This window comes from Entelurus aequoreus, linkage group LG17 (genome assembly GCF_033978785.1).
Source record: "Entelurus aequoreus isolate RoL-2023_Sb linkage group LG17, RoL_Eaeq_v1.1, whole genome shotgun sequence".
Taxonomy (NCBI): Eukaryota; Metazoa; Chordata; class Actinopteri; order Syngnathiformes; family Syngnathidae; genus Entelurus; species Entelurus aequoreus.
In genome coordinates, this window is record NC_084747.1 from 25,747,118 (window position 1) to 25,770,461 (window position 23,344).

The following is a 23,344-nucleotide window of genomic DNA, read 5'->3' on the forward strand; positions in this document are numbered from 1 at the left end:
GACCGGAGAGAGAGGGCAGCGTGTAACCGATCCGAATAAAGATGGCCAAACTGTCTGCTTGCTAGTTCACTCCCGCCACGCACTTGAGCTTGTGATGACCACAAGACTATAATGTGTACAAATACTCCTTTTCATTAGACCACTCCTACATTTCATCACTAGTTTACTCATAACTATAAGTCAGTGTTTTTCAACCTTTTCTGAGCCAAGGCACATTTTTTTTCGTTGAAAAAATCCCGAGGCACACCACCAGCAGAAAACATTACAAAATGTAACTCGGCAGCCGATATTGACAGTAAAAAGTCGTGCTCGCAATTGTTGGATATGAATTCAAACCATAACCAACCATGTATAGCTATAGCTCTTGTCTCAAAGTAGGTGTACTGTCACCACCTTTCACATCACACCCTGACTTACTTGGAGTTGTTTGCTTTTTTCCTGTGTGTAGTGTTTTAGTTCTTGTCTTGCGCTCCTATTTTGGTGTTGTCATGTCCTGTACGGATGTACTTTGTGGACGCCGTCTGCTCCACACGCTGTAAGTCTTTGCTGTCGTCCAGCATTCTGTTTTTGTTTACTTTGCAGCCAGTTCAGTCTTAGCTTCGTTTTGCATAGCCTTCCTTAAGCTTCAATGCCTTTTCTTAACGGCACTCGCCTTTTGTTTATTTTAGGTTTAAGCGTTACATACCTTTTTACCTGCAAATCATCGTCGTGGTTCCTGACATCTACAAAGCAATTAGCTACCTGCTACCACCTACTGATATGGAAGAGTATTACACTGTTACTCTGCTGAGCTCTAGACAGCACACTCAACAACGGCGATATTTGCGGATTATAATTTCCGGATTTGCAAAAAATATTTTTAACCTAATTAGGTGAAATTACATAAACTCCCATGGCACACCAAACAATATCTCAGGGTACACTAGTGTGCCGCGGCACAGTGGTTGAACAACACTGGTATAAGTCATTTCTCTGTAATAAGTGTACCTTAGATTATTATCAATACTTTAATTCTCATTAAGACACTTGAGTGGGCGGGTTAAGGGAAGTGATTAATAGAAGCAAGACCATGCCTGGGCAATTATTTTGACGGGGGGCGTTGGCAAATTTAGAGAAAAAAATTTGTCTTGGGGCCGGTATATCTGATTTTTAGGAACACTAATATAAAACTTCACAATAATATTCGATTGAATGCTAAAAACGTTATGACAGACCGCCTTAAAAAAACGAATAGTTTAACATTTTTTTACATGAAAAAAAAAAGTGGGTTTTACAATATTATAAACGGTAAAACACTGAATATTGACAACATATCAATCAAAGTTGATTTATAAAGCCCTAAATCACGGGTGTCTCAAAGGGCTGCACAAGCCACAACGACATCCTTGGATCCCACATCAGGGCAAGAAAGAACTCAACCCAATGGGCTACAATGAGAAACCTTGGAGGGGACCGCAGATGTGGGGACCCCCGCCCCCCCCTGGGCGACCGGTGCAATGGACGTCGAGTGGATCTAGTTAATAATGTGAGAGTCCAGACCACAGTGGGCCCAGCAGGAGATCATTTAGAGTGGAGACAAGTCAGCAGCGCAGACGTCCCCAACTGATGCACAGATGAGTGGTCCAACCCGGGTCCCGACTTGGTGGTCACCTAATCTGTGCCCCTCCTCCCCTCTCCACGAAGGAGCAAAAAAGAGACGGCAGATCAACTGGTCTAAAAGGGCGGAGTATACAAATGAGTTTTTAGATGGGACTTAATTATAAAATATTTTACAATCAAGCGAAATGCAAAAACCGCAGCAAAATATGAACGCGGAAAAACAAACCCACCTACAATCTGATATATTTGTTGTAAAAAAACTCCTTCCGCGTCTGTCCCTGACACCCACATTTCAGGCTGGATGCTCTGGAAACACTCTGTGGAAACGCTCCCCTCCCACACTCGTTGGTGCCTCGTCTGAGCTGCTGTGACTTAGATTACCATAGTAACTAATTACATTACCATAGTAACTAGTACATCATGCAAAAGTGCGGATTCCAACCATTGAAATACTTTGTGTAGTTCAAGAAAACATCACTGCACATCATAATGGCAGCTAGTTTCCATCTTAAAGATCTAAAAAAAAAAAATATTTGGGAATGACCGGCGGGCCAGATTGAAAAGCTTAACGGGCCGCATGTGGCCCCCGGGCCTTCATTTGTCCAGGTCTGAGCAAGACCAACATGGCATTAATAATTTACAATACGCCTGTGCAATCATGACATTGTTGAGTATTTTACTCTTACACAGGTTTATGGGACTATTGGGGTTCCGGTCTGAGAACACCAAATTCAACAGCTGGACTTTCCAACTTTAATCGTGTACATTGAAGTACACACACAATGCAGTAGTTTAGGTTAGTATCTGTAATACACAAGTAAGGAAACTTGTTCAAATGGTATTGGATGAAACAATCTCAAAGGCTCAGTTCATATGTATATATATATTTTTAAATATATATATAATGTCAAAACATACCAGCACAAACCAAGCTGTAGATACATGAAAATTGTCAACGAGCCACAATAAGGGTAACCGTTTCCTTAGCAATGAGGTGCTGGCTGGTAGCTCCTAAACAACACAGCACCAATAATGTTCTTAGAAGAGCACTAAAACGTTACAAACACAGTAATGTCCATTAGTACTTGAAATGTCTCTCAAACAGTCAGCAATGACCAACGAAAAGCAGCAGAGAGAAACAAGTCGCGGCAAGGAGCACAATTGAGGAAGGAAGCGGAAGTGACGTCAAAAAAAGTTTTATTTTTATTTATTTTTGAACAACAAACATACATTTATAATGCACACAAAAGTCAAGGCACTTTCAACACAACCAATAATCTACACATCAGGTTAAGCAAATCACGTCATCAGCAAAACATGTCAAAGAAAGAAAACAAAAGCAAATACAAGAAAAAAAGGGTTACCTAAATCACTGTAATTGTTTTTAACAAATGTCAATTTAAGGGCCTTTGTACTCTTAATCATCCTCCAAGATTCGATTAATAATTGTAAACCATTAAGCCAATTAGAAAATGTAGGCCTTACTTTCATAAATCGACATTTATGTAGAAAACATTTTGCCTGGAGCATAATAATGTTGACAAACATTTCTATGTTACTGTCGTTTATAAAAACACCAAATGTGATCTCTTCTATAGAGAATGGGGACATCTCCATTGACGTTGTCAAAAGTGCTTCAAAATAAAAGTCTGCTAAACGCACACAACATGGATAATTCTTAACAATCGTGGGAGCTATAAAAAAACAGAATGTCTGCTTTTGACCAATAGGAGAACAAATATAACATATACGCATTTTCACAAAAGATTGACTTTTGTTCTTATATTGTTTAAATTAAGTTCTTTAAAAACATTTGCAGAGAGAAACAAGTCGCGGCAATAAGCACAATTAAGGAAGGAAGCGGAAGTGACGTTGTCAGAAACGCTTCAAATAAAAGTCTGCAAAAACGCACACAACATGGATAATTCTTAACAATCGTATTATAAAAAGTATACCTGAAAAAAACATAATGTCTGCTATTGAACAATAGGAGAACAAAATATAACATATTCGCCTTTTCACAAAAGATTGAGTTTTGTTCATATATTGTTAAAATGAAGTTGTTTAAAAACAGTCTTATGCTCCACACAAGGAAACTGAGAACATTTTAACAGATAAATCATATTTAAAATCAAACGTACATCAATAGCGTACATGATATGTGGTTGACAATAAAATAGTTGGAAAAAAAAGTTATCGGCGTATCAAGTCTATAAATATCGATGCTTGATGTTGTCACCCGGAAGTAGCAGAGAGACAAGTCGCGGCAAGGAGCACAATTGAGGAAGAAAGCGGAAGTGACGTTATCAAAAATGCTTCAAATAAAAGTCTGCTAAATGCACACAACATGGATAATTCTTAACAACCGTGGGAGCAATAAAAAGCATACCTGGGGGAAAAAAACATAGAATGTCTGCTATTGAACAATAGGAGAACAAATATAACATATACGCCTTTTCACAAAAGATAAGAGTTTGTTAAAATGAAATTCTTTAAAGGCCTACTGAAATGATTTTTTTTTATTTAAACGGGGATAGCAGATCCATTCTATGTGTCATACTTGATCATTTTGCAATACTGCCATATTTTTGCTGAAAGGATTTAGTATAGAACAACGACGATAATGTTCGCAACTTTTGGTCTCTGATAAAAGAAAAAGCCTTGCCCCTACCGGAAGTAGCGTGACGTCACCGGAGGAAGGACTGCTCACTAGGGATGGGCGATACACACTTTTAGGATTCGATACGATACCGATACTTTTTCTTGCATTTTCATCGATACCAATACCGATACCATTAATTTCTTATTGGCAATTTTTGTCAGTCAAAAATATTATTACTATTGTTATTATTTAAGACAAATCACAAGACAAATACAGACCATTTATACCACATTCATTATGGTCAATATATAATAAAAGTAAAATTAAAATAAATAACATAAATATGAAAAATAAATTAAATATAAACAAAAATATACGCATTTTCACTTTTCTTATTCCTAAAAAAAAGTATTGGTAGAAAAAGCTTAAAAAAAACATTTATTCATAACAATGTTATGTTTCAAACCTCTTTGCGGAAGTAAACTTATAACACTTCTCTGAAGCAAAGTCAATAATTTCCTTATCACAATAAACTAGGATTTCCTTGTCCTATAAACCTGCATACGAAAGACAGTTCCCTGAGAAAATGAACTTGGAAAAATTATCTACAAAAATGTCTGACACCATCACACCTTTAGTGTACTCGAGATATGTGGTCACACGTCACACTTTACTGAAGTCTCAGATTGCTGTTCAGGAAAAGTAACAACGCTGTCGGCTGGCTGTGTGTGTGTGTTGCACGTTGACGACGCTCATTCGCTGTCTCCTGTGACGTGACTGGGCCAGCTCTATACTCTGCCAGGTACAGGGGTGTCCCAGCACATAGTAAGTTAAGTAAGTAATCAAAAACATCTGAAAGTGATGCTTGCACCCCCCACACGCCGTTTTTTGGTTTATATCGATACTTTTTTCAGAAAAGTGATGCTAAATGAGTAGCGTGTGAGTATCGATATATCAATACCACAGGATCGATACGCACATCCCTACTGCTCACATTTTCCCATTGTTTACACCAGCAGCGAGAGCGATTCGGACCGAGAAAGCGACGATTACCCCATTAATTTGAGCCAGGATGAAAGATTCGTGGATGAGGAACGTGAAAGTGAAGGACTAGCGTGCAGTGCAGGACGTATCTTTTTTCGCTCTGACCGTAACTTAGGTACAAGGGTTCATTGGATTCCACACTCTCTCCTTTTTCTATTGTGGATCACGGATTTGTATTTTAAACCACCTCGGATACTATATCCTCTTGAAAATGAGAGTCGAGAACGCAAAATGCACTTTAGCTGCTGAGCTAACGTGATAGCATCGGGCTTAACTGCATATAGAAACAAAACAAATACGCCCCTGACTGGAAGGATAGACAGAAGATCAACAATACTACCAAACTCTGGACATGTAACTACACGGTTAATGCTTTCCAGCTTGGCGAAGCTTAGCAATGCTGTTGCTAACGACGCCATTAAAGCTAACTTAGCTACGGAACCTCGACAGAGCTATGCTAAAAACATTAGCTCTGCACCTACGCCAGCTCTCATCTGCTCATCACGACCCGTGCTCACCTGCGTTCCAGCGATCGACGGTACGACGAAGGACTTCACCCGATCACCGATGTGGTCGGCGGCCCGGAGACGGAGGAAGTCAAGGTGAGGTTGTTCGGCTAGCGCGTCTGCTATCCTCAAAGTCCTCCTGGTTGTGTTGCTGTAGTCCGCTGCTAATACACCGATCCCACCTACAACTTTCTTCTTTGCAGTCTCCATTGTTCATTAAACAAATTGCAAAAGATTCACCAACACAAAACACAAAACAGAGCTTTTTGTATTGGATTCAATGGGCTCCGAATACTTCCGCTTCAACAGTTGACGTCACGCGCAAACGTCATCATATCGAAACGTTTTCAGCCGGAAGTTTGCCGGGGAATTTAAAATTGCACTTTATAAGTTAACCCGGCCGTATTGGCATGTGTTGCAATGTTAAGATTTCATCATTGATATATAAACTATCAGACTGCTTGGTCGGTAGTAGTGGCTTTCAGTAGGCCTTTAAAAACAGTTTTATGCTCCAAACAAGGAAACTCAGCACCAATAATGTTCTTAGAAAAGCACTAAAACGTTACAAACACAGTAATGTCCATTAGTACTTGAAATATCTCTCAAACAGTCAGCAATCACCAGAGGTGTGGACTCGAGTCACATGACTTGGACTCGAGTCAGACTCGAGTCATGAATTTGATGACTTTAGACTCGACTTGACAAAATGTAAAGAGACTTGCAACTCGACTTAGACTTTAACATCAATGACTTGTGACTTCACTTGGACTTGAGCCTTTTGACTTGACTAGACTTGCTACTTTCCCCAAAACCCGAAGATTAAAAAGTTATTCAGGAGCAAGATGGCAGCCGAATTTCTCGCGTCACAGCAGCCAATGCTGCGTCTACTTATAAGATGTCTATGGTTATAACGTCATTGCAAACACGGCAATCTGTTGCGTCCACTGCAGTTCGCTACCTTATTCATACTTTTTGTCAAGTGATTTTTTTTAAGCAGGGTTGCATGAGGTACCTACACATAACGTTACGTTAGTCAATGTATCACACACAGTAACGTAACGTTAGACGGCGGTCAGCAGCACTGCGTATTTTAGCCACCTACAAAAAGACAAACATAGTCAAATAAAGGTCAGTTAAAATGTGTACTATATTAAGAATATGTGTACATATTGCATAGGGCCCTGACATGTAAACAGTACAACTCTGTTCATTGTTATGTTTATGTATTTGTTATATTTTTCATGTGTACGCACACATCAACACACATACAGTATGAGATGAGATCAATGAGATAAGGTAAGAACAGGATAGAAACTGCTGTGGAACTAGTTACAATGCAATATGCCATAGAAAAACAATGTTAACACTTTTGTGCAAATAAGTGCAGTTGCACTTGTTTTTTCAAATGTGTTTATTCTGTAAAGGATTGAGTTAAATGTTTAAAATGACTGGTTAATAGTGCTATTATGAAGTGCAATGTCAGCACTATTTTTTCCTCCTGCAATTTCAAATGCACTTGTTTTAATAAATAAATATAGCGTTTTAAAAGCATACACAATCTGTGTAAATATATTAGTCTGTGGTTAAAAGGACTTGAAAGGACTCGAAACTCAAAATGTAGGACTTGGGACTTGACTTGAGACTTTCCAGTCTTGACTTTGGACTTGACTCGGGACTTGAGGGCAAAGACTTGAGACTTACTTATGACTTGCAAAACAATGACTTGGTCCCACCCAGGGGCGTCACTAGCTTTTAAGGACAGGGGGGGCTTAGCCCCCAGAAGATGCACAGGATGCGAGCGAACGTAGCGCACGAGCACAAAACTTCACAAACGTCTAACAAAGACTTAGAAATTATTCATTGTTATTATTATTTCAGTGGGTTTATTTTCAATCTGTGTTCAGTACAACAACAAACATGGGTTTGCACAGTGACATTTTGTTTACAGCATCAACAAGAAACAATGACTTGCATGATCCTTCAAGATACACTGAAACACATTGAAAGTCATGGCATTAGTCTCTATGTTATTCATTCACAACATAGAGGCTAATGCCACAACTTTCGCTCACAATAGTATAATTGTTTGTTCCCAAATATTTTGAAGTTGCACAGATTACATTTTGGGCACATATGTGACTAAAATGGTTGTAAATTCAAGCCCTGGAAATATTACTTAATTATTTGAATTAAAGTAATATCTGGATCGGGATAATTTGGCTTGTATATTATATATATATATATATATATATATATATATATATATATATATATATATATATATATATATATATATATATATATATATATATATATATATATATATATATATATATATATTATGGCAAGCCGTTAAGGAAATTAAATATATATGGAAGTCTGAATAGAAATGAGAAACATTTATATATACTGTAAATAAGAAAGACTTAGTCTGCTGATCTGAAAAAGAGCCAAAGTTGTCAAAGAGCTGAGGGACCATCTTCAAAGTGCAACGCTGAAACAAATAATGCAAACAATAAAATGTAACTTCCAGGGCTTGAGATTAACGTAGTCCCGTCGTCCTGGGGACGGTAAAAAAAATGCACAGGACGAAATGAAATGCTCCCCGGGATGATGGCTTTTAACCATTTTTTTTCTTTTTCTTTTTATGTATTTATTCATTTTACATTTCGTATTACATGTCTTTGTTTTTCCACCCTCTGAAAATCCTATGAAATGTTAACAAGCCATCCTATAACAATACAACAGCTATTAATGTAACAATACAATAAAACAAATATATTTAATGATGTTGTTTTCATTATTTTAACAATAGGCTAATGTATATTACTTTATATAGATTCTACAAGAAACACAAAACTTAAAAACTAAATTATTTACAATTGCAGACACAAGTTTCTTGTTCTGTAGTGCTGTGTGCTAATGTGCTTCGTACACCTGCAGGACCACAAGCAAGGTCGCAGAGAAAATGCAGACTGGATTTTGAGTGATGTGGGCTTTTTCTATATGAACAAGTGGAATGGATTGGATACCGACGCACTAAAGGGGCTCTCTACCTTACGCTATGAAGTGAGGGGAAACTGAGTGAATAATGACAGGTTATATGATTATTTATTTAAACTCATATTCGGGCCACTTTATAATGAATATGTTGGCATGTATTTGTTAAAAAAAAAAGAAAAAAGTTTTTCTTATTTTTTTTTTTAATGCCAAATTATTTAGGGGGGCTTAAGAACATTTTAGGGGGGTTTGAGCCCCCCTAAAATAGGCCTCTGGCAATCACCGACGAAAGGCAGCAGAGAGAAACAAGTCGCGGCAAGGAGCACAATTGTGGAAGAAAGCGGAAGTGACGTTGTCAGAAATGCTTCAAAATAAAAGTCTGCTAAACGCACACAACATGGATAGTTCTTAACAATCGTGGGAGCAATAAAAAACATACCTGAAAACAAACATTGAAATATAGGTGAACAAATATAACATATACGCCTTTTCACAAAATATAGAGTTTTGTTCATATATTGTTATAATGAAGTTCTTATGTTCTTATGCTCCAAACAAGGAAACTGAAAACATTTAACAGATAAACCGTATTTAAAATCAAACGTGTATCAATAGCTTACATTATTTGAGGTTGACAATAAAATAGTTGAAAAAAAAAGTTATTGGCGTATCAAGTCTATAAATATCGATGCTTGATGTTGTCACCAGGAAGTAACCTTTTTATTTTATTTTTTTATTGAACAACAAACATACATTTTTAATTCACACAAAAGTCAAGGCACTTTCAACATCAAGGAAAGAGAACAACAACAAATACAGATAGAGTAATAATACTAAATAATATGAAAAAAAAGACAAATCACTTTAAAAGTTTTTATTAAGGATATCAATTTAAGGGCTTTTGTACTCTTAATAACCGGAAGTGACCTTGCTGGGCGGGACGAAGCGCCGCTGAACAGGAAGAAGAAGATGGCGCAGGACGAGCAGCATCCGGTAGGCAAAAACAACAAGACTCCTTTTGACCTCCCTATGGACTCTACGTTGTTATTATTATCATTATCATTATTATTATTGGTGACGACAATCTTCTTTTTCTTTTCACGCCACTTCCAAGGAGGCTGAGGCTCACAAAGCGCATTTAAACACAAGTGTGAGCCTCAATGCTAGCTGTTAGCAACACGCCTCGCTGGTAACTATTGTCAATTCTTCTCAGCTTTGATAACAATTGCTTTCATTTTTCCAGATGATGGAGATGACGGCAGCTATCATTAACATAATTAACATTGTACTTCTATTTACATTCACCGAGGCTGCTGAACAAATACTATTTATTTTCAACACATGCATATGCAATCACCGTCCATTCCAAGGCAGGGAAATAAATATAATCTTATTTAGAAAGTTACATTTTAAACCTGCACGTAGGTTCACAGAGGTTACTAAATTAACACTGTTTTTAAAAACGTAATATTTTAAACGTGTATAATATTTATTTATGCATGACAAAGCATGTAAATAAATATTATTTTAAAATGTAATATTTAAAACCTGCATGTAGAATCACTATAAATGAAAAAAAAACACGTAAATAAATATTATTTTAAAAACCAAATATTCTAAACTTGCACTAGTAATGTCAAAGCATGTAAATAAATGTTGTTTTAAAATGCAATATTTAAAACCTGCATGTACAATAACTAGTAATGACAAAGCATGAAAATAAATATTATTTTAAAATGTAATATTTAAAACCTGCATGTAGAATCACTATAAATGAAAAAAAAAAAAAACACGTAAATAAATATTATTTTAAAAACGAAATATTCTAAACTTGCACTAGTAATGTCAAAGCATGTAAATAAATATTATTTTAAAATGTAATTCTTAAAATCTGCATGTAAAATCACTATTAATGACAAAGCATGTAAATAAATATTATTTTAAAATGTAATATTTTAAACCTGCATGTAGAACTACTATTATTGACAAAGAAGGTAAATAAATATTGTTTTAAAATGTAATATTTTAAACCAGCATGGAGAATCACTATTAATGAGAAAGCAGGTAAATTCTATTTTAAAATGTTATATTTAAAACCTGCATGTAGAATCACCTTTAATGACAAAGCAGGTAAATAAATATTATTTTAAAATGTAATATTTAAAACCTGCATGTAGAATCACTATTAATGACAAAGTATGTAAATAAATATTATTTTAAAATGTAATATTTATAACCTGCTTGTAGAATCACTGTTAATGACAAAGCATGTAAATAAATATTATTTTAAAATGTAATATTTAAAACCTACATGTAGAATCACTATCGACAAACATGTAAATAAATATTATTTTAAAATGTAATGTTTTAAACTTGCATTTAGAATCACTATTAATGACAAAGCATGTATGTAAATATTATTTTAAAATGTAATATTTAAAACTTGCATGTAGAATCACTATTAATTACAAAGCATGTAAATACATATTATTTTAAAATGTAATATTTGATTTTGATTCTGATTCAAACCTGCATGTAAAATCACTATTATTGACAAAGCATGTAAATAAATATTATTTTAAAATGTAATATTTAAAACCTGTATGTAGAATCACTTTTATTGACAAAGCATATAAATAAATATTATTTTACAATGTAATATTTAAAACCTGCATCTAGAATCACTATTACTGACAAAGCATGTAAATAAATATTATTTAAAAATGTAATATATTAATGCCAAAACTGGTGAATTTCAAACCTTGCTGCTGTTAACCTTAAACATCCTTGCTATTTAGTTTTGTCATGGTGAGTTTGTGGTTTCTGCCGGACTGTGATGTGGACCCGGCTCCCAGTGTGCTGCCATATGTGAAAGTATCAGATTACTACTTGATGATTGTGTGACACTGACGTGTTTGTTAGCAGGAGTCTGGACTGTAGGAAGCGGTTTTGGTGGTGAAGCACCTTGAAAAGCAGCATGAATATCCCGCACCCTGCCACTCCAATCCCTCCTGTCCATCCAGATGTGCTAATGAAGTCTCTGCCTTTCTACGATGTGCTGGACATCCTCATCAAGCCCTCCAGCTTAGGTCTGTCCAAACATCCTCTCACTTGTGACCAACAAGTTGATAGACATATACAGTTGCCAGAAATAATATCTAGTACATATCAAATGGTCTTTTCCCCTCCCAAAAGAAAGAAAACAATTCAAATAAAGTCAAGTAAGTCCAGGCAAATATTGACATGCACTCCTGAATGTCCCCAACACACTGCAGCAATACCCAAAAGTAGAGATGTCCGATAATGGCTTTTTTGCCGATATCCGATATTCCGATATTGTCCAACTCTTAATTACCGATTCCGATATCAACCGATACCGATATATACAGTCGTGGAATTAACACATTATTATGCCTAATTTTGTTGTGATGCCCCGCTGGATGCATTAAACAATGTAACTTTACCATGAATTGATTAACGTGGACCCCGACTTAAACAAGTTGAAAAACTTATTCGGGTGTTACCATTTAGTGGTCAATTGTACGGAATATGTACTGTACTGTGCAATCTACTAATACAAGTTTCAATCAGTCAATCAAAAACAAGGTTTTCCAAAATAAGAGATCTACTTCAACTCCAGTCATGGAAAAAAGTGCCAACATGGCACTGCCATATTTATTATTGAAGTCACAAAGTGCATTATTTTTTTTAACATGCTTCAAAACAGCAGCTTGGAATTTGGGACATGCTCTCCCTGAGATAATCCTAATACCTACTACAACTATGGGAAATACTATAATTTGACTTTCACAAAGTGCATTATTTTAAATTTTTTTTAAACATGCCTCAAAACAACAGGTACAAAAACAATGAAGGCACACAGCTTCAGTCCAGAGTATACTAGAGCATACTTGCCAACCTTGAGACCTCCAAATTCGGGAGATGGGGGGTTGAGGTGGGCGAGCATCCCGGAAGAGTTAGTGCTGCACGGGGTTCTGGGTATTTGTTCTGTTGTGTTTATGTTGTGTTACGGTGCGGATGTTCTCCCGAAATGTGTTTGTCATTCTTGTTTGGTGTGGGTTCACAGTGTGGCGCATATTTGTAACAGTGTTAAAGTTGTTTATACAGCAACCCTCAGTGTGACGTGTATGGCTGTTGATCAAGTTTGCATTGCATTCACTTATGTTTGTGTTAAAGCCGCATATAATATGTGACTGGGCAGGCACGCTGTTTGAATGGAGGAAAAGCGGACGTGACGATAGGTTGTAGAGGAGGCCCCCAATAATGTTGTCCGGGTGGAAATCGGGAGAAATTCGGGAGAATGGTTGCCCGGGGGGATTTTCAGGAGGGAAACCGAAATTTGGGAATCTCCCAGGTAAATCGGGAGGTTGAAACCGATACCGATAATTTCCGATATTACATTTTAAAGCATTTATCGGCCGATATTATCGGACATCTCTACCCAAAAGCTAACAAAAAGCTCATCAATTATCCGCATTTCAATTACGTTTCAATCAGGGTTACGTTGGAGATCATTCTCTTCTACATGTTCTTGAAATTTTAAAGTACATCCGTTCAATGTCCGCCTAATTTTCTCCAATTTGAGGAAATAAAGAACATGACAATCATTGGTACTTTAACTTAACTTAAGTGAAGACCAAGTCTTTAAAATATTTTCTTGGGTTTTCAAATTCTATTTGAGTTTTGTCTCTCTTAGAATTAAAAAAAACATCTCTAACCCAACGGGTGTGGTGGGTGTTGTCTTCCAATTTAGCACAACGAGCCTCCCAGCCAACAAAGTAGTGAATGCTACAATATTCTCTTTCGATTTGCGAAGAGTAGATAACTGAGGGGCTTAGAGGATTAGGTTCAATCTTTTTGCCGGGTACCAAAGACAAAACATGAAACATTTCAGTCTGCACAAAACATATGTATGAAGTTAGCGGTGATATTCCGTCATACATCTTAGCCAGGCGCACCGTGGTACAATAAGTACCATGTAAGAGGACTTAAGGACTCTACCTCAAATCTCTGTCCAGCTCTCCTCAGACAGGGTCTCCCCTAAATCCCCCTCTCAAAGTGACTTCATTGACTTCAGACACCCAGGGCGTAAGTAACAATGTGATGGTAAATACGTGTCGTTGATCCTTTTGAAAGTGGGAAGTGATGTCAGAAGCACATCTGAAATTGTCAGTTGGTAAATCTGGTGGAAACCTGTCAATACTCAGGTACACATTCTATCGACCAAGTGTTGAACAAAGACTGTCAATACTCAGGTACACATTCTATCGACCAAGTGTTGAACAAAGACTGTCAATACTCAGGTACACATTCTATCGACCAAGTGTTGAACAAAGACTGTCAATACTCAGGTACACATTCCATCAACTCAACCAAGTATTGAACAAAGACTGTCAATACTCAGGTACACATTCTATCGACCAAGTATTGAACAAAGACTGTCAATACTCAGGTACACATTCCATCAACTCAACTATGTATTGAACAAAGACTGTCAATACTCCGGTACACATTGTATCGACCAGGTAGTGAACAAAGACTGTCAATACTCGGGTACACATTCTATCGACCAAATACTGAACAAAGACTGTCAATACTCAGGTACACATTCTATCGACCAAGTATTGAACAAAGACTGTCAATAGAGGCTTTGCAGTAACGTGATATCGCGTGACTTTGTGTTATGCCGCCATCTTGCCGGTCAACCGGTCAGCTCGTTCCTACGTGTTCGTACAGATTCAGTTTGATTTCTGCGCTACATTTTCACCGATTTCATCCGAATTATGGCTGATTTGCTATCCAATGAAGTTGTGCATTTGGATGAAGAGTCCAAGAAACGTTACAGAGAGAAGTTGAACCTTGTTGGCACAACGGATCCGTACCTTTTACCGAGAAGCATGCTAAAATCACCTGAGCATTTTGCAACAGCCGACCTGCCTGATCTCTCATATCCAGACATTTATAATTACCTCGTCGATTCACCATCTCCGTACACTGGAAAGGACCTTAAGGCATACAAGAGTCTGGATGCCTACAAGTATTTTACAGCAGGCTTTGTGCATGATGGGCTGATATGGCAGATTCCAAACAAGAATCGATTTCTTCTCATGACCAAAGTAAGGAAAAAGCACACACAGAAGAGCCTACTGTTATAGTTTGTTCTGATATGAAGTGTTCATTGCATATCCTTGTGTAAATCGTAGGTTTCCATCGTTCACGACAAATCGCCGCGATCCATTTATCACGTTTTTTGATGTTTGCCGGGAATCTATAGAAGCTAAGATTTGGTTTATCGCCTCGTCTATTGCTACATCCAACAGCACAGCAGGTTTCCGGCATTTCCAACCTCAAATAGCAGCAGATCTAACAAGAAAGCGTGTGTGAGTCGTTGACTGGCACTGAACTGGTGACCGGCAAGATGGCCGCCAAGCTAATGGGCTGATGACGTCAGCTGCAAAGCCTCTATACTCCGGTACACATTATATCGAGCAAGTATTGAACAAAGACTGTCAATTCTCAGGTACACATTCTATCGACTAAGTATTGAACAAAGACCGTCAATACTCGGGTACACATTCCATCAAATCAACTAAGTATTGAACAAAGACTGTCAATACTCAGGTACACATTCTATCGACCAAGTATTGAACAAAGACTGTCAATACTCAGGTACACATTCCATCAGCTCAACCAGATACTGAACAAAGACTGTCAATACTCAGGTACACATTCTATCGACCAAGTATTGAACAAAGACTGTCAATACTCAGGTACACATTCTATCGACCAAGTATTGAACAAAGACTGGTAATACTCAGGTACACATTCCATCAACTCAACTAAGTATTGAACAAAGACTGTCAATACTCAGGTACACATTCTATCGATCAGGTATTGAACAAAGACTGTCAATACTCAGGTACACATTCTATCGACCAAGTATTGAACAAAGACTGTCAATACTCAAGTACACATTCTATCGACCAAGTATTGAACAAAGTCTGTCAATACTCAGGTACACATTCTATCGACCAAGTATTGAACAAAGACTGTCAATACTCAGGTACACATTCTATCGACCAAGTATTGAACAAAGACTGTCAATACTCAGGTACACATTCTATCGACCAAGTATTGAACAAAGACTGTCAATACTCAGGTACACATTCCAGAGGTGGGACCAAGTCATTGTTTTGCAAGTCATAAGGAAGTCTCAAGTCTTTGCCCTCAAGTCCCGAGTCAAGTCCCTAGTCAAGACAGACAAGTCTCAAGTCAAGTCCAGTCTAAGTATTGAACAAAGACTGTCAATACTCAGGTACACATTCTATCGACCAAGTATTGAACAAAGACTGTCAATACTCAGGTACACATTCTTGTGTGCCAACATTCCAACTCAAATGACTAATATTGCCTGCCATGTGTTTGTGCAAAGATGAAACGTTCATGTCAAAAAGATGATCAACAATCACTTTCCAAAACAAGTGTTTTTTATTCTCCTACATGTGTTGTTTAGGAGCAAGTACTGCACAGAGATACCACCAGGAAAAGTATTTCATCTTTGCTTTGACGCCACAGCAAGTCCGAGAAGTCTGCATATCCCGGTGAGAGTCTGTTGCTACCACCTACACATCCACTAAGATTTGACATTTTCGCCAAAATCAGGTGTGTCCAAACTACGGCCCAACTTCAAATTGTCCCGCAAGATGTCATGACATTAATAAGGAATCTTACCCACTGGGAGATTGCATTCATTTTAAAAGTCTGATGTCTGAGTAGCTGCTCTGTTGCCATCTAGTGGAAAACATGAGTTTTTCAGGTCAATGACCTCTAATTATGTCTTGATTGGGACCATGCGGATCATTTCCTTATATGACCCAATGCAAACAACCTTCCCTAGTCATGGTGCAAAACAAAAAAAATCCAACCAACACAAAATGTCAATAGACATGGTCACTGAACCTGGATATTATAGAAACGTCCAAACACCCTAAACAATTCTAAATTACACACAGTACATTATAGAGAATGATGGGAAAATGCAAAACACTCTCAACACTTTAGCATTTTAGCTGCTTGATTTTTGTAATTGTTAACGAAACCTTAAGGAGGTTGCATAGAAGTAAACAAGGTAGAAGTCGAACTTAAACACACTCTTAATATCCAATTGTATTAATTATATATCCATTATATTAATATAATGTGTATACATATATATTTATAGGCTATATATATATATACTTATATATATATATATATATATATAAATATATATATATATAAATCCATAAAGTGTAATAAAATGGTGTAAAATTGAGTCGATGGTGCGTTATTGTGATGTAGAGAAATACTAATTTTCCAAGGAGATTTTCTATATTTTGAAATGCAGATGTGGATGCTCCTCTTAGACACACGTTATGAATAATGACATGTTATATGAATGAATATGCCAGGTGTTACATGATGACTGTATGGCAGTTATATGAATGAATAACATGACAAGTGTAATACAAGCTCAAAGAAAGGAAATATTGTTTTGTGTTTGCAGGGACTTCCTTCCAGGTGGCAGAAGAGATTATATGGTTCAAATTCAACTGAGGTGAGGATATTCAACATTTGCATTGTCTGCACAATAACTGTACAGTAGTTATTACATCATCATAAGACAACAATAACTAAAGTTGTTATTACATCATCATAGTACAACAATAACTGTACAGTAGTTATTACATATCATAACACAACCAATAAAGCTATTATTACATCATCATAGTACAACCATAACTGTACAGTAGTTATTATTACATCATCATAACATAACTGTACAGTAGTTATTATTACATCATAACCCAACAATAACTGTACAGTAGTTATTACTTCATTATAGTACAATAATACCTGTACAGTAGTTATTACATCATCATAATATAATAACTGTACAGTAGTTATTATTACATCATAACCCAATAATAACTGTACAGTAGTTATTACTTCATTATAGTACAATACCTGTACAGTAGTTATTACATCATAGTACAGGATAACTACAGTAGTTATTACATCATAATACAACAATAACTGTACAGTAGTTACTGTTAGTATTACATCATGACACAACAACTGTACTGTAGTTATTACATCATCATAGTACAACAATAACTGTACAGTAGTTATATTACATCATCATAGTACAACCATAACTGTACAGTAGTTATTACATCATCATAGTACAACCATAACTGTACAGTAGTTATTATTACATCATAGTACAACAATAACTGTACAGTGGTTATTACATCATCATAACACAACATTAACTGTACAGTAGTTATTACATCATCATAGTACAAGCATAACTGTACAGTAGTTATTACATCATAGTACAACATAACTGCAGTAGTTATTACATGATAATACAACAACTGTACAGTAGTTATTACATCATAACACATTAACTGTACAGTAGTTATTACATCAGAGTACAGCCTTAACTGAACAGTAGTTATTACATCATCATAGTAAAACATAAGTGCACAGTAGTTATTATTACATCATCATAGTACAACAATAACTATACAGTAGTTATTACTTCATTATAGTACAATAATACCTGTACAGTAGTTATTACATCATAGTACAGGATAACTACAGTAGTTATTACATCATAATACAACAATAACTGTACAGTAGTTACTGTTAGTATTACATCATGACACAACAACTGTACAGTAGTTATATTACATCATCATAGTACAATAACTGTACAGTAGTTATATTACATCATCATAGTACAACCATAACTGTACAGTAGTTATTACATCATCATAACACATTAACTGTACAGTAGTTATTACATCATCATAGTACAACCATAACTGTACAGTAGTTATTATTACATCATAGTACAACAATAACTGTACAGTAGTTATTACATCATCATAACACAACATTTACTGTACAGTAGTTATTACATCATCATAGTACAAACATAACTGTACAGTAGTTATTACATCATCATAGTACAAGCATAACTGTACAGTAGTTATTACATCACAGTACAACATAACTGTGCAGTAGTTATTACAGGATAATACAACAATAACTGTACAGTAGTTATTACATCACAACACATTAACTGTACAGTAGTTATTACATCAGAGTACAGCCTTAACTGAACAGTAGTTATTACATCATCATAGTAAAACATAAGTGCACAGTAGTTATTATTACATCATTATAGTACAACAATAACTATACAGTAGTTATTATTACATCATAACACAACATTAACTGTACAGTAGTTACTACATCATCATAGTACAACCATAACTGTACAGTAGTTATTACATCATAACAACTGTAGAGTAGTTTTGATTACATCATCATAGTACAACAATAACTGTACAGTAGTTTTTATTACATCATTATAGTACAACTAACTGTACAGTAGTTATCACATCATCATAACACAACCATAACTGTACAGTAGTTATTATTATATCATCATAGTACAACGATAACTGTACAGAAGTGCCAGCAAGCTTTTTTGTGATTCAGGGATAAACACCTTCCACGCCACCCTGAGAAAACTGATGTTTAAATGTATATGTAGACTGCGGGGTCCAAGAATAATCTTCTTATACAGATAACCAATCCTAGGTGTAGTTCAATTAGGTACCAATCGTATATATGGAAACACTCGTATCTGTGCCTTTTATAGAATGTGTAGATGCATTTTTTAAAGTATATATATATTTTTTTATTTTTTTATTTTATTTATTTTTATTGCTGCTTTAATTATTTATTAGATACCTTTTACTGAATATGCAAAAGCACTGTTTTTTAATATTATGTGATGATGCCTTTTTACTGTATTTTGTTTGTTTTATGTACTGTATGTGATTGTATGTCTACTTGGACGTGAGAGTCTGTAATAAAGCTTGATTGATTGATTGTACAGTAGTTATTATTACATCATAACACCACCATAACTGTACAGTAGTTATTACATATTACCATATTATTAAAAATATAATGTGTGGTTTGTTTCTTACATTTGTGGCCATGCATAATTATATTATTATTAATAATATAATGTGTGGTTTGTTTCTTACATTTATGGCCATGCTTAATAATAATATTATTAATAATGTGTTGTTTGTGTCTTGGTAGATTTTGCTTGTCAGAAACCAGCTGCCCTCAAGAAGACAACTATCCAAACGCTCTTTGTATAAAAGTCAATGGCAAACTGTTTCCCCTGCCGGTAAGATTATACAAGTGCAATATTTTGTCATATTTAGTGAACTTTATAAATGTTTGATTTAAAATGAAGCAGTCACTCTCTGTGGGCATGAATGTTTCTCCTTTGGTGCGCTCAAAGATGCAATCTATCTATGTCTATCCATTCTCCTTTTCTATAATGCGTATCTATATTGCTAATTTATTATGTATCTATAATGAGTAAATGCTAATGTATAATGCTTATCTATATTGCTTTTATACAATACGTATACATAATGTTTTTATATTGCTTATATATAATACTTATACATAATGTATCAATATATTGTTTATATAAAATACTTATACATAATGTATCTATATATTGCTTATATATAATACTTATACATAATGTTGCTTATATATAATACTTATACATAATGTATCAATATATTGCTTGTATATAATGTTTATACATAATGTATCTATATATTGTTTATATATAATATTTATACGACTTTGGGTACTTAGAAAAGCGCTATATAAATCCCAGGTATTATTATTATACATAATGTATCTATATATTGCTTATATATAATACTCACACATAATGTATCTATATATTGCTTATATATAATGCTTATACATTATGTATCTATATATTGCTCATATATAATACTTATAAATAATGTACCTATATATTGCTTATATATAATGTTTATACATAATGTATCAATATATTGCTTATATATAATGCTTATACATAATGTATCTATATATTGCTTATATATAATGCTTATACATAATGTATCTGTATATTGCTTATATATAATGCTTATACATGTATCTATATATTGCTTATATAATGTGTATACATACTGTGTATCATTTATATTTATATATACATACATACACATATGTGTATATATATATGTATATATATGTATATATATATGTATATATATATGTATATATATATGTATGTATATATGTATATATATATATATATATATGTATATATGTATATATATATATGTATATATATATATATATATATATATATATATATATATATATATATATATATATATATATATATATACATATATATATATATATATGTATATATATATATGTATATATATATATGTATATATATATGTATACATATATGTATATATATACATATATGTATGTATATACATATATGTATGTATATATATATATGTATATATATATATGTATATGTATATATATATATATATGTATATATATATGTATATATATATATATATATATATATATGTATATATATATGTGTCTATATATATATTGCTTATACATAATGCATCTATATATAGTTTTTTAAAATATGAATTGGGATACAAGCACAGGACTGCAATCTATTTAAAGACAAAACTTGCCAAAGAACATTTAACTAAATATATTTTTATAATTGACAATATTCCTACTCAATCAAATCAAATGTTAAACTATCCAATCATTGAAGATGTTTTGTATAATATTGCATGACCACAACTGTCCTTTTACACCATTTGAAACATCTGTTTCAAATTAATATATGTTCTTTTTTCGTGTACGTATGTTTACACTTTAATTGTGATGCACATGATGATTAGACATCCACCATATGTTTTATCAGGGCCGATACTGATACCGATTATTAGTAGTCAAGGAGGCCGATAACAGATGTATTCATTTACAGTAAAGGCTATTTAAACGTGAATATTGTGTGTCAGTAAACATCTGGACAAGGCTTTAAGTTGTTTTTAAACATTATATTGTAGGAAAAGTGGGACCATTAGTGACATAATGTTTGATGTTGTTTAATTTATCATCAAAATACATCAAACACCTTTATTACATGTGTCTAAGAGGACCATCAACATTTTATCTGGGAAAATTGGTCAAAAAATTAAAATTTTTTACGTCACAATAACTTATCTACTCTATTTTATAACACTATGGATTTAATACATTATAAGGTTTCCTCCTGAAATATTGTCAACATTTAAATAAAACAATTGTGGGCTCCTTCACGTAGATTATAGTTGAGACATTTTTCAAGATGGCTGACATCATTTCTTCCTGCATGTTACAGAAAGTATGAGAATGTGTGAGGTGTTGCCTCACCTTCTTTACTTCTATAATCGTCTCCTATTTGTGGCGATATTTACACAAAGTTTACATGTTTTTCAGAGATATCTTTTCTGTTGCCTTCATGTCCGTCCATCGCTGTCACGTTGTCATTTGACTGAATGACGGAACATGAAACTCGTGGCGCTCCTTCGATGAGCCCACACTGCGAGTGTTGCATACGGAGGCTTAACGTTGCAATAGTGACACAAAACAAAACAGGATCAGTAAGATGCCAGGAAAGAAGGACACAAACTGGATTTCCTGGCAGAAAATGGAAGTTTAGAAAGTTCGTCAGAAGAGATGTAAAGTGTACATGTACATGATGTGTGATACATGTGTGATACATGATAGATGTGTGATACGTGTGTGATACATGATAGATGTGTGATACATAAATGTGTGATACGTGTGTGATACATGATAGATGTGTGATACATGATAAATGTGTGATACATGATGTGTAATACATGATGGGTGATACATGATGTGTGATACATGATGTGTGATACATATGTTATACATGACGGTGTGTGATACATGACGGTGTGTGATACATGATGATGTGTGATTCATGATGATGTGTGATGCATGACGGTGTGTGATACATGATGGTGTGTGATACATGTGTGATACACGATGATGTGTGATACATGATGATGTGTGATACATGTGTGATAGATGTGTGATACATAAATGTGTGACATGATGTGTGATACGTGTGTGATACATGATGATGTGTGATACATGATGTGTGATACATATGTTATACATGATGATGTGTGATACATGATGATGTGTGATACATGACGGTGTGTGATACATGATGATGTGTGATACATGTGATAAACGATGATGTGTGATACATGGTGATGTGGGATACATGATGATGTGTGATACATGACGTGTGACACATGATGTGTGATACGTGTGTGATTCATGATGATGTGTGATACATATGTTATACATGATGATGTGTGATACATGATGACATGTGATACATGATGTTATACATGATGATGTGTGATACATGACGGTGTGTGATACATGGTGTGATTCATGATGATGTGTGATACATAACGGTGTGTGATACATGGTGTGTGATACATGATGATGTGTGATACATGTGTGATAAATGATGATGTGTGATACACTATGATGTGTGATACACGATCTACTTCACTATTCATTATCCAAC

General features: G+C 34.8%; 1 protein-coding gene across 4 annotated transcripts in view; it reads left to right on the forward strand.

Moving 5' to 3' along the window:
* Positions 1-9,672: 9,672 nt before the first annotated feature.
* pias2 (protein inhibitor of activated STAT, 2) overlaps positions 9,673-23,344 on the forward strand; it is a 37,062-nt gene continuing 23,390 nt past the window's right edge. Inside the window, exons 1-6 of one of the 4 annotated variants that reach the window (XM_062025380.1) lie at positions 9,673-9,744; positions 9,866-9,940; positions 11,674-11,840; positions 16,286-16,373; positions 17,318-17,368; positions 19,942-20,032. In XM_062025380.1, coding sequence (XP_061881364.1) covers positions 11,729-11,840; positions 16,286-16,373; positions 17,318-17,368; positions 19,942-20,032 — 342 coding nt within the window. In that variant the 5' untranslated portion in view covers positions 9,673-9,744; positions 9,866-9,940; positions 11,674-11,728. The remainder of the gene's footprint in view (positions 9,745-9,865; positions 9,941-11,673; positions 11,841-16,285; positions 16,374-17,317; positions 17,369-19,941; positions 20,033-23,344) is intronic. The other 3 variants (XM_062025379.1, XM_062025381.1, XM_062025382.1) reach the window with 3 other exon arrangements.